This window comes from Antechinus flavipes, chromosome 4, assembly GCF_016432865.1.
Source record: "Antechinus flavipes isolate AdamAnt ecotype Samford, QLD, Australia chromosome 4, AdamAnt_v2, whole genome shotgun sequence".
NCBI lineage: Eukaryota > Metazoa > Chordata > Mammalia > Dasyuromorphia > Dasyuridae > Antechinus > Antechinus flavipes.
This window is the reverse complement of record NC_067401.1, coordinates 205,703,902-205,717,564: the sequence shown is the minus strand read 5'-3', so window position 1 is coordinate 205,717,564 and position 13,663 is coordinate 205,703,902. Positions and strand designations below refer to the sequence as shown.

General features: G+C 37.4%; 1 protein-coding gene across 4 annotated transcripts in view; it reads left to right on the top strand.

Moving 5' to 3' along the window:
• CUL7 (cullin 7) overlaps positions 1–13,663 on the top strand; it is a 29,831-nt gene that overhangs the window by 5,655 nt on the left and 10,513 nt on the right. For all 4 annotated transcript variants that reach the window (XR_007953529.1, XM_051996984.1, XM_051996987.1 and 1 more), the window contains exons 7-15: positions 7,210–7,504; positions 8,128–8,338; positions 9,710–9,815; positions 10,183–10,410; positions 11,231–11,321; positions 11,510–11,678; positions 11,981–12,086; positions 12,334–12,429; positions 13,392–13,567. Coding sequence is in view for 3 of the 4 variants with exons in the window: in XM_051996984.1 (XP_051852944.1) it covers positions 7,210–7,504; positions 8,128–8,338; positions 9,710–9,815; positions 10,183–10,410; positions 11,231–11,321; positions 11,510–11,678; positions 11,981–12,086; positions 12,334–12,429; positions 13,392–13,567 (1,478 nt within the window). In the remaining variant the exon portion in view is untranslated. The remainder of the gene's footprint in view (positions 1–7,209; positions 7,505–8,127; positions 8,339–9,709; positions 9,816–10,182; positions 10,411–11,230; positions 11,322–11,509; positions 11,679–11,980; positions 12,087–12,333; positions 12,430–13,391; positions 13,568–13,663) is intronic.

Here is a 13,663-nt window from a genome sequence, read left to right as displayed (position 1 = left end):
AACCCCCTATCCGGTTCCAGTTCACTGATCCAGGATGGAGAGGAGCAATTGCTGTTAACTCTAGATGAACCCTTTACTGAACAAGGGACTGTTTAAGAGAATGTAGTTGTATGGCTCTGAGCACAGAAGCACAGCAGGGACTCAATTCTAGCCTTTAACTCAGGAACTAAACCCTCAGTGAAGTAACCAGGGAAAAAATTCCAGACCAAAAGGAAACCAGCACTTCACTTGCTCTAAACCCTCAGACCTCTAAGCAGGCTAAGTGAATGAATACAGCAGCATTCTGTAGATACTTCCAAACAAGGACAAGCTAACAGACCTGGAACTGATAAAGAAATTGCAGAGCTCAGACAAGGACAGCCGAGAACAGACCTCTCCCTAAATCATATCCACTTTGGGAGCACTGAAAGCTTACAGGCTCCCAGACTGAATTGTGAAAGCAATAGGACATAAGAAGAAAAAAACTCAGACCAGACATCCCAGCCACCTCCAGTGCCAGCACTAAGTAAAAAAGCAGGTTGGAAAGCATTAGCGATTAAAAAAAAATTATCCATAAAAGACTGCTATGATAAAAATAAATACTGAAGAAGATAATATCTTGAAAACATCTACAAAGACTTGAAAAAAAATGTATCTTGGACACAAATACAATAAGAATTCCTAGAAGAATTAAAATGAGTTTTAGAAAGATATAAAAAAATTATTTTAAAAATTGAGAGCAGAAGAAGAAAAATTGGAAAATGAGGGGAAAAAAGATATGAAAAGAAAATTAAAAGCTGGGGGAAAGAGGGAGAGAAGGTATAAAACCTTATCAAAGAAAATAACTCCTCAAAAATTAGAATTGGCCAAATGAAAGATAATGACCCCATGACACATCAAGAAATAATAAAACATAATTAGAAGCCTGAAAAAAAATAGGAAAAAATTATGAAATTTCTCACAGAAGAAAAAACAACTTATCTGAAAAGTAGTATGAGAAGAAATAATTTAAGAATCATTGAACTATCCAAATGAACAAAAAAGATCCTAGACACTATATTAAATATATAATATTTATTATAAATAAATAATATTTAATATCAATATTAAATTAATGTGTTATTAATATATTAATAAATATAACTTTATATTTATATAATATATTAAAATATAAATATAAAGAAATAAATAAAAAGAAAACTGTTCAGACATGTTAGATCCAAAGGGCAATTAAAGAATTGTAAATTAAAAGAATCCACTGGTAATCTGAAAGAAACACCAAAAGGAAAACTCAAGAATATTGTAACCAAAACCCAGAGCTCCTGGGTCAAAGGAAAAATACTGCAAGCAGTCAGAAAGAAGGAATTCATATCCTAGGGAGCCACCAGTTAGGATCACATAATATTTAGCAGCAACTACTATAAAGAAATGAAGAGCTTGGAATATAATATTTTGGAAGGCAAAGGCTCTAGAATTACAATTAATAATAACCTACCTAACAAAGCTGAGTATAATCGTATGAGGGGGAATGAACCTTTAATGAAATTACAGAATTTCAAGTATTCCTGATAGAATAACCAAAGCTGAATAAAAATTTTGACATATCAATGCAGTCATGAAAAGAAATATAAGCAAGAAATCATAAGAAACTAGACTAAGTTAAACTTTATATTTTTTATATGGGAAGATGATACAGATAATCTCTCAGAATTTTGTCACCACTAGGGGTCATAAAAAAGAATTTAACTAGACAGAGGGCCCAGATTTTGTTATGTTTATATAATCTCAAAAGAAGAATGGTAAGTAAGAGGAATGCACTGAAAAAGAAAGAAAAGGAGGGAAAGAATAGGAGAAATGATCTATCACAAATGTAGTACACAAGGGTGGAGTTTATATAATATAAAAAGCAGTAGGGGAAGCACCTGATTCTTGAACCTCACTCTCATCTGAACTAGTTAAATGAGGTACAAAAATATATCTTACCCAATAGGGAAATAAGGAAAGAGGTTTAGGGAAAGGGGGAGAATAAGAGGGAAATATTAGTCAGAAAGGAAAAAAAATTCTTTAGGAGGGGATAGGGAAAAAAGAGAAGGAAAATTATAAGAGAATAGAATAGAGGGAAATAGTGTCACAACTGTGAACATGAATGGGATGAATTCACTCATAAAACATAAAAAGACAATATAGATTAAAAACTAGAATCCAAAAAAGTTATTTACAAGAAACACACTTAAAATGGAAAGATACACACAGAGCTAAAAAAAAGGGCCTGGAGTAGAATCTTTTATGTTTTAGGTATAGTTACAAAAAAAAGTCAAGGATAGCAATCATGATATCAGGCAAAAAAATAGCAAAATTAGATCCAATTAAAAGATAAATAGACTCTATTTTCCTAAAAGGTATAATATGAATTAATATCAACATTAAATGTATACTAAATGCACAACTTTAAATTCTTTAAACAAAAGTTTAAAGGAGGAGAAAATAGACAGTAAGACTATGTAATAAGGAAATCTCATTTACCTCTCTCAGGCTGTAATAAAAAAAACAGCCAGAAAATAAACTAGAAAAAAGTTGAATTCCAAATAGAACTTTTTTTAAAATAGCTTTTTATTTACAAATATATGCATAGGTAATTTTTCAGCATTGACAGTTGCAAATCCTTTTGTTCCAATTTTTTCCCTCCTTCCCCTCACCCCTTCCCCTAGATGGCAGGTTGACCAATACATGTTAAATATGTTAAAATATAAGTTAAATACAATATATGTATACATGTCCAAACAGTTATTTTGCTGTATAAAAAAAGAGTTGGACTTTGAAATAGTATACAATTAGCCTATGAAAGAAATAAAAAATGCAGGTGGATAAAAACAGAGGGATTGGGAATTCTATGTAGTGGTTCATAGTCATCTCCCAGAGTTCTTTCCCTGGGTGTAGCTGGTTGAGTTCATTATTGCTCTCTATTGGAACTGATTTGGTTCATCTCATTGTTGAAGCGGGCCACGTCCATCAGAATTGATCATCATATAGTATTGTTGTTGAAGTAAATAATGATCTGGTCCTGCTCACCAAATAGAACTTTTTAAAAGTGACATATTATCATATGTATCACCTTTGTAGAATATTGAATACGAATAGAAAATAGTATTATTTTTCAGCTATGTATATGGCATTTTCACCAATTAAATAAATTACCATGTATTAGGGAATATAAATCTCACAAATGCATAAAAACAAATCTCAAATACATGTTTTACTGACCACAATGAAATGAAAATTATATTCAATAAAGGGCTTTTAAAGCCAAGATAAAAGTTAATTGGAAACTAAATTAATTCTAAAGAATGAGTGGGTCAAAGAACAGATCATAAAAACAATAATTTCATTTGAGATAATGACAATAATGAACATAATAAAATTTGTGGGATATAGCCATTCAGTGAAAAATTATCTCTCTAAATACTTTCACAAAAAAGAGAGCAAGGCATTAAATCAAGCATACAACTAAAAATACTTAGAAAACCAACAAACTAAAAATCCCCCAAATAAACATCAAAATAGAAATCCTGAAAAATCAAAGGAAAAATGAACAAAACTGAAAGTTTTTTTTAAATTGATTAAATAAATTAGTAAAACTAAGAGCCAAGTTTTTAAGGAAAAAAACAATAACATAGATAAGCCACAAGTTAATTTAATTTTTAAAAAGAAAGAAGTAAAGCAAATTACAAAAATATATAAAAATTACAAAAATATAAAGGGGTGAATTTATAACTAATGAATAAAAAGTAAAAGCAATTATCAAAAGCTGTTTTACCCAATTGTCTGCCAAGAAATTGATAGTCTAAATGAAACAGATTGATATTTACAAAAATATAAATTATCTAGATTAAAAGAACAAGAATTAGAATACTTAAAATGGTCTTTTCTTATAAAAAGAAATTGCCCAAACAATGAACCCCCCCCAAAAAAAAGCCCTAAGACTAGGTGAATTTAGAAGCAAATACCCCCAAACATCTAAAGAACAATTCAAATACTACATAGACTGGACAGAAAATATAGTTAAACAAGTCTTACTAACTATGACACAAATATGGTCTTTACAACTTACTTCAGAAAGAGACAAAAAAGAAGGAAACTATAAGCCAATTTCCTTAATGAATACAATAATACATCATAAAGATGATACACCACTATAAATAGACAGCATTCATATCAGGAATATAAAGCTAGTTCAATCTTAGGAAAACTAAAGATAATTGACCATATTGATAATAAAAACAACAAAATCTTGATTATTTTAATAGATGCTGAAAAAAACTTTTTGAAAAAATACACCATTCTACACAGCAATATTGTTTTAAAAAAATTATCTTTGAAAGACACAGTAACAGATAAACATGATGAGTTGCCACAATTCAAATCAAAGGCTTCATGTTGAAACAAACTATCCATTTCTGTTCAGAGAATTGATGGATATAGAATACAGATTAAAACCGATTTTTCCCCATTTTCTTGCTTTTGAGAGGGTGATAGAAGGGGAAATAGGACTTAATGTGGAAATTCATTTTGTATGACAACACATATTTGCAATAGGTTTTGTTTTTCTTGACTTCACTGCATGGGGGGAGAGAAAGGGAGAATTTGGAACTAAAAAAAGAATTTTAAAAAGTTTATATGCTTAAAAAATATTAAAAGAAAGAATAGGATATAAGTTAGTAAAAAAATACATTCACTCTGTATTTAAAGAAAAAACAATAGAAAGTATAAAAAATTAAACTTTTTGAAAAATTATAAATACTAAAAAAAAAAAAAAAAAAAAAAAAAAGACACTGGAAAAAGGGTAGCTAGGTGGTACACCAGCCCTGAAGTCAGGAGAACCTGAGTTCAAATTTGATCTCAGACACTTAATACTTCCTAGTTGTGTAACTTTGAGCAAGTCATTTAGCCCTAATTGCCTCAGCAAAAAAAAAAAAAATAAATAATAATAATAATAATAATAATTATAAATACTAGTTATCTAAAACCAAGAGAGCATGATTTGTATTATGAACAAGTTAAAAGCCTTTCCATTAAGATCAGTATGTCTTCTTTTTTTTTAGCACAGTAAGTAGAGATGTCCATTTTTACCATTACTTTCATTGTTGTATTACAAATGCTAGCTATAATAAAAAAAGAAAAGAAAAGTAAATTATAGGAATAAACTTAGAAAAAGAAATAAAATTAACCCTTTTTGGAGATGATGCGACCATTTGCTTAGACAACCCTAGACAGTCAACTAAAAAATTATTGAAACAATTAAAAACTGTAGCCAAGTTGAAGGGTAAATAATAAGCCTGCAGAAATCATCCTCATTTCTGTATATTGCCAATAAAATAACTACATTAAAATACTTGGAAGTCTGCCTGCTAAGACACACACATAGAGTCTATATGAATGCAATTCTAAATTATTAGAAAAATGTTAATTACTCATGGATAGACTGAGCCAACATAACAGAATTGATGCTATTACCTAAATTATTGTATTTATCCAATGCCATACCAATCAAACTATTAAAGGATTATTTGGTAGAACTAGAAAAAATGACAAAATTCACCTGGAGGAACAAAAAAATCAAGAATTAAATGGAATCAATTTTTCTAATGAAAAGGAAGGAACCTAGCAATATATAATCTATATATAATTGTTAATTATTTCAAGATGTAATTGTTTAAAAAAAAAAAAACAGTTTGGTACTGGGTAAGAAACAGAGAGGTTGATCAGTAGAATACATTAGGCATATAACATACCGAAAAATGAGTACGATAACTTAGTTTTTGATAAACTCAAAGATCTCTTGTATTAGGGCAAAAAAATCACTATTTTACAAAAAGTGTTAAGAAAACTGGGAAAGCATTTGACAGAAACTAAATATAGGCCAGTATTTGCAATGTGAAATAACCAAAACTGCAAATGAGTTCCCGATTCAGACTTAAAGGGTGATATCGTAAATAAATTAGAGTAGCATGGAAAAAATTAACTTTCAGATCTATAGATAAGGGGAAGAAATCATGACCAAGCAAGAAATAGAAAGGATCAGAGAAAGCAAAATGGACAATTCTGATTACATAAAATTAAAAAGGATTTGTACAAATAAAACCAATATAGCTAAAATTAGAAGCAAGAAATGGTAAGTATACTGGCTAGGAGAAAGTAAGAGGGAGAATGGCTCTCTGCATCATGTTTCTTTGATAGTCTCATTTCTAAGATATACATGGGAAACTGAGTCAAATTTATAAGAACAAGAGCCATTTCCTAATTGATAAATGATCAAAGAATACAAATAGACAGTATTTGTATCTGCCTACAGATACAAAGAAGAAATAAAATCTTTATCTAGGCATTTGAAAACAGTGCCCTAAATTAACAATAGAGAAATTCAAATTAAAACAACTCTGAGGTACCAAATCACATCCATCAGATTGACTCAGTTGACCAAAAAAAAAAAAATGACAAATGCTGGAGGAGCTGGGAGAAAGCATATATTTTAATGCACTGTTGGTACTTTAATGCAGCTGTGGAATGGTATGACTATTCAGGAAAACTATTTGGAACTATATCCAAAAATCTATTAAACTGTATGTCCTTTGACCCAGCAATATCATGATTAAGTCTATATCCCAAAAAAGTTCAAAGAGAGGAAAAGCAGTTATATATACAGAAATCTTTATAGCAGCATTTTTTTGGTAATAGCAAAGAATTGGAAACTAAAGGGATGTCCATCAGTGGTAGAATGGCTGAACAACTGCTGTTTTATCAATGTGATGGAATAATATTGTTCTGCATGAAATGAAGATAATAGTTTCAGAAAAACTAAGGTAGATATTTGCTATGGTAGGAAAGCTGGGAAGTAGGAACCAGGAGCTCTATGAGAGAGGAACTGGTGTGTTCAGAAAGGTGTAGAAAGGCATATATTGTGATGTCCTGGAGTGGAGGGAAATGGAAAGGACATCCAGAAATACCCTTCCCTAAGGGTGGTCACATGGCTCAGTGGATAGAGCACTACCTTTGGAATCAGAGTTCAAATCCAGCCTCAGACACTTAATACTAACTAGCTATATGACTCTGGGCAAGTCATCCTAATTGACTCTCAAAAAAACAACAGAAAAACAGAAGCATGCTCTCCTACCTCCAGTAACTCCCAGTCCCTGCAGCCCTGTGTAATATGTTTTTCTTCCTGTTTTATGACAGCCTGTGGAAGAAGAAGCCCTTGGTGAACTCAAAGTATCTGTGGAGTTGGCAAAGAAGCTGGTCCTGGCACTCAGTAGGCAGGTTCAAGGCAGCACCCACAATGACCTGCTTAATTCGATTGTTTACAACAAATTCAGGTTACAGCCTGTGGAGAATTCAGCCAATCCTACTCCTCCAGAGCCTGGTCAGGACACCTGCAGCCCTGAGGCCCCATTTCTAGACACCAAATCAGAGGTGGAGGTGAAAGGGCAGATTAAATCACTAGAGGTGGAGGAGTCATCAACAGCACCAGAAGGTAAGAGAAACCCCTTTCTGGGAAATGAAATAGGTAATAACCAATAGAGAAGGCAGCTGGGAAGAGACTGAGGAGTATCAGGAGTTAACAAGGGAAATTTCTGATTTAAGAGCAGAAAGGAAGGATGTGATTATAGATAAATAATTTTTAGAAATGTTGAAATTGTGGGTGGAAGGTAGCTTTTTTTGCATTGTTATTGTTTTTGGTGAAGAAATTGACAATTTGGGGGAAAAGAGATAATTTGTGCAGTATAATTTTTTTTAATATTTTATGGAAGTAAAGTCTCTTTGTTAATTTAAAAACATATAATCTGCTCCATAGTATATGTTCCACTTCCTCTATAAAATCATATTTTGTTTTTGTTTTTTTCTGTTGGAACATGTAAAGACCTATAGAGGCAAAAATCTGGCAAAATTTGGGGTGGGGTAGGTAATCAGCAGGGAACAATAACATTTGGCCCATGACTTTTGAATGGAAGGTAACCAAAAACTGCTTTCTTCCCCCTGATTCATTTATTGAAGGGGAAAAAATGTTTCCAGTTTATTTTCTAGGGTCTTCATCTCTCTAAGTCTAGCCAACTCTTGTCACCCCCTTTCTTCACCCTATGTTTGTTGGGGCTGCAGCTGAGCTGCTGTTTCGGAGCCTCATGGGGGCTGCAGAGCCCTCTGGACAGCAGCTCCTGGAGCTGGAGTTAAGCATATGCCAGGAGGGCATTGGGGAGGGTCAAGTGAGCCGGCTCCTGGGGCAGCTCCAGCACCAGCCCCAAGCCTTCCTGCTGCTGCTACAGAACCTGGAGACCCCCGAGAACAAGGCCCTTCAAATGACTGGGCTGAGGTGAGGGGATGCGGGTAGGGGTGGGGGCAGCCAGGAGTTTGGAAGGAAAACAAGTAAACAAGCAAAGAGGACTATGTTCACCCCCATGAGATTGTCTTCTTGCCTCAGAGGCAGTTAAGTAGTTAGAGAAAGCGTTAGAGTCAGGAAGACCCGAATTCAGATCCTACCCCATATACTTACTAACAATATGGACCTGGAAAAGGTCTCTGCCTATTAGCCCATTTGCAAAATGGGGTTAATAATATTACCTACTTTCTAGGGTTGTTGTGAGTATGAGATGAGATAACATTTGTAAAGTACTTTGCATACTTTAACATGTCATATAAATGTTGGCGATTGTTATTGCTGTTATTCATCTGGTAAACTGGTAGTTTTATCTTCGTGGACTCTAGCTAAAAAGCTGGAGGTGGAGTCCAGGGAGGGAGCCTACATCAATCTATACACTGCAATCTCATTTACCTGAGTGGTTAGGCAGGCTCTCCCTGATGTGCACACACAGCCTGCATGCCCTTTCTCAGAGGTATACCAGGCAGATGGTTGTGCACGTTTACAAATGTGCAGCAGCCCCACTACTGCCCATGGCCTCCTCTAGGTAATCTGAAAAAAATGGCAGCAAAAAAGAAATATAGGATTTTAGAGTTCATCTCATTCAGTGCCCCTCATTTTATAAAGGGAAGAAATGGAGAGCCAGAAAAATGAAATGGAGACTCAAAAGATAACATAGGGAGTAAATGACAGTGCTAGATCTAGAACCTATATTTGCTGTCCCCAAATCCAGGATTCTTTCCATTCAGTCATGCAGACACCTGAGTATTTGCACAAACCCCTCCTTATCAAAAACAAAGAATTGAAATGTCAGAGCTGGATGGGATCTTAGAATTAAAATATTCCTGCATAGAACATAGGATCTGGGAGGGATTTTAGAATATATAACATTACAAGATAGACTATACAGTGTTGGAGTTTTTAGTATAAAATTTCATGTTAGAAAATACTTTACAACATCTAGTCCAAACTCTCCATTAGGGTCAGCTGGGTGGCTCAGTGGTAGAGTGCCAGCCTTAGTTCAAATCCAGCCTCAGATACTTTTTCACTTTGTGACCCATGCCAAGTCACTTAACGGGTTTGCCTCAGTTTCCTCACCTGTAAAATGGGAATAATAATACTGATTTAATAAATTTTGCATAAGCAAATTGCTGGTTTCTAGTCATTGTAACCCAACCTATATTTCACCCAACCCATCCTTCTTCTCTTTGGAGTATAAAGTGGGAAGTAGAGTGTTGAAGTATAAAAGAGAGTAACAAATATGGTCCTGACATTCAATCTATGTGTCCATCTTCTCATCTGAAACCCTTCTTCCTGGACTCTCAGAATACTGAGCTGTCTCCTGGATGTCTGTGTGGACTCAACTCTTCCTTGGCACAAAGTGGCCTCCTCCTGTTTGGCCAGCCTGAGAACACTCAACAAAGACCATGAGGTACCTAGAGGGTAGGGGCCGGAGAAAGTCCAGAGATTCCTGGAACATTGGCCACCCTGGGGGTTCTCAGTTTCACACAGCCAGATGCACCCATGGATACCTGGGTGGTGTTCTTAGTAACCTCAATTAGGAGGAGCTTGTGGCTAAGGAGAGCTGAGCCCCAGGCACCCCCAGATGGGTACTGGATATGTAGCCCACTACCTGGCACACAGCAAATGCTTAATAAATGCTTGTCAATTAGTTGATTTGAATGGAAAGTGGCAAAATAAGGTTTATCTTCCTCTTGGCAGGATGGTCAATAGGGCATCCACAGCAAGAGGGCCTCAGTAACAACCTTGATCCTACACTGCCTCGATATCCATTCTAGGTGGTCCAGGGATTAATTTGTTTCCTGCATCGCCTGGTCACACTCCACAAGGACTGCGCAGTGGTTCTGTGCCAGCTGGGAGCTCGAGAGATTCTCACCAAGGCCCTGGACAAGCACAAGGAACAACTGTTTCTGGGCTCTGAGCTCCAAGATCTAGTGGGCGAATATGAGAAGCACGCCCAGCTTTATAGCAACCTCACCAAAAGCATCTTGGCCGGCTGCATCCAGGTTAGGAGGATGGTAGATGAAGGGGATAGAACTGGGGAGAAGATGGAAAGGAGGCAGGTAGAGTCTAGGGAGAAGAAGACAGATAAGGGGTAGGAGATGAGGAGATGAGGAGAAGAAGACAGATAAGGGGTAGGAGATGAGGCTGGGTCAGAGTGTGAGTTTAGAGCAAGAGAGGAAGGGGAAGGAAAGAAGAACAGCACATAGGCTAGTAACCTAGTTTGGTGAAGCGGGGCTGGGCTAATGATCTGATTGATCAGAGGTTATTTTTTTCTGTGCCTGATTTCTTTTTTTTAAATTTATTTTGAATTTACAAATATACATACATACATACACACACACACACACATATATGTATATAATTTATATTGAATTTAAACACCAAATAAGACAGGCATTTACATATACATACAATAGAAAAAGAGGCTTTATATGAGAAACTACAATTCTATGTTGTTAACACCTTGATTTTTAAAGTAAATTTAATTTTTTTCAATGAATAACAATCCAACATTTCTCCCCATCTCCACACCTCACTGTTAATTAAAAAAGAGAAACAGAATCCTATTAACTAACATAGTTTAGTCAAGCAAACAAATTACTGCATAGGCCATATCCAAAAAAAAGTCTCAATTTATCCCGAGTCCATCTGTCTGCTGTCAGTTTCCTATGACAGTTATTCTTTAGGGTTTAGATGGGAAGAGTGAACAGAATTGCTTTATACCTCGACCTTTTCCACATACAAATTTATTTTTGTTACTGTGCTCCTTCCTGTCCCTCTGTCCCCCTCTATGTTGCCTCCATCCCTGTGGTCTTACTACAGATGGTTCTTGGCCAGATTGAAGAGCACCGAAGAACCCACCGGCCCATTAACATCCCTTTCTTTGACGTCTTCCTCAGGCATCTCTGCCAGGGTCAGTGTCCTCCACCTCCCTCTGGCTAGGGTCAGTGGCTGTCTCCCCCAGCCCCAATACCCAGCCCAATAGCGTTGCCACTCCTCCATTGCTCTAGCAGCAGACATTATGATTCTCCTTATAATTCTCTGTCCCGTGTCCTTTTCTCAACCAGACAAATTTGTTCTTTCCTTCCTATTTGGCCCCAGGCTCTGATGTGGATGTGAAGGACAAGTGTTGGGAGAAGATGGAGGTGTCGTCCAATTCTCTCGGGGCCAGCAAGCTGACTGACCAAAACCCCAAGACTTACTGGGAGTCCAGCGGCACTACAGGGTCTCACTACATCACATTACACATGCACCGAGGGGCTGTTGTCAGGTGGGGACTCCATGGGTTAAAGAAAGCCTTGAAAACATCTTTTCTGTGCTATGGACAAACATATTACACTTCTGTACCTTAGTTTATCTCCGTCTGTCTCTCTCTCTGTCTCTCCTCCTCTCTCAGACACACACACACACACACACACACACACACACCCTCCATAGTCTAGAAATATGATCAAAATTTCTGTGGCTTGGCTTGAGGGAAAATAATAACTTCTTGAAGCCAAGGTAAAGGGGTTTTCTGAGCTCTCCCATGGATCTAGTCACTGATGAGTTTCTTCCCTCTCTTATTTCCAGGCAGCTGATTCTCCTGGTGTCTAAGGAAGACTCAAGCTACATGCCAGCCCGGGTGGTGGTGCTGGGCGGAGACCATGCCCGCTCTGTCAGCACAAAGCTCAGCACTGTGAGCATCACTTCCCCTCCCCACTGTGGGGAGAACCCAGTCCCCCAGTGAGCTCATGTGTCCTATTCCTCAAGGAGAGAAAGTTTGACTCTTCCCTGAACGGGACAGAACCAGAGTTTTAAGTTCCAGAAGATCTGTAGAATCTGGGGAGGGGGTGGCAGTGAAGGTGAAGAAAGTGTCAGGAACAGGATGTAGAACTTTTGCTTCTCTGTCAGGAGGATTACAAACTCTTCTCGACCCAATGCAGGTAAACATCATGCCTTCTGACACGCGGGTGCTTCTTCTGGAGAACATGACCCGCTTCTGGCCCATCCTACAGATCCATATCAAGCGCTGCCAGCAGGTAAAAGGGGCTGGCATCAAGAGAGGGAAGAGGGAGTAGAGAGAGAGGGCTAAAGCCATTCAATGACACTGAGCTTTTGGAAGGGGAGGGGGAAAAGAGAGACAGAGACACAGAGAAAGAGAGAGGGAAGGAGAGAGGAAGGGAGAACAAGAATATATCTTAGGCAAGGGGATCAGGTACCTACACAATTTGAATGGAGCTGACTCAATGTAAGCTTCTTGAGGGTGGGGATTTAGTCACTTTCTTGTATATAATAGGCATTTAATACTAGTTTGTTTAATTTAATTGGTTGAGAAGAAGTCCAATGAATAGTATACTCCTAGAAATATGGGAGATGTATTGAGAAGATTGTGATATTTGGAATCAGCTGATAAGAGTTGGAGCATCTAGATGACATAATATGAAGAGCTGGAATCAAAAAGACTTGCGTTCAAATCCAGCCTCAGACACTTATTAGCTGTGTGACCCTGGGAAAGTTATTTAACTGATGTTTGCCTCAGTAAAATAATAGCGTTGTTAGGAAGTTCAAGTAGGATAATAATTGTAAAGCACTTAGCACACTGCCTGACACATGACAACATAGTAACAAAGTTAACTGCCGCTGCTGCTGCTATTGCTATTACGAAGTTTGGAGTCTAATCTTGATTTTATCACTTACTACCTGAGAGACTTTGTATAAATAATTTCATTTTTTAGGACCCAGTTTCCTATTCTGAAAAAAAAAGAGGGTTGGATAAAATAATAGCTAGCTCTAGCATAGGGCAGCTAAATGGCACAGTAAACAAAGTGACAGGCTGGAGTCAGGACAACTTGAGTTCTAATCCAGCTTCAGGCACTAAACACTTCCTAGCTGTGTGATCCTGGGCAAGTCGCTTAGCCCCAATTGCCTCCAGTGGTGGGGAGACGGATTTGGGGAGGGAGTCCGGCTGCTGCAGAAAGTCACTGACAGTCACATGTTTCAGGGTGGCATTGACACCCGTGTGCGAGGGGTGGAGGTTCTGGGCCCCAAACCCACTTTCTGGCCACTGTTCCGCGAGCAGCTGTGTCGCCGCACTCACCTTTTCTACACTGTTCGAGCCCAAGCCTGGAGTCAAGATATTGCTCAGGACCGGAAGCGCCTGCTGCAGCTCTGCCCTAGGTGTGGAGAGGGACATGGTGGGGGCGGGAGGGAAGGTGGGGAGGCTGGAGCAGGTGTGGTGGAGCGGGGATCAAGACAGGAGGGAAGAGGGTGGGG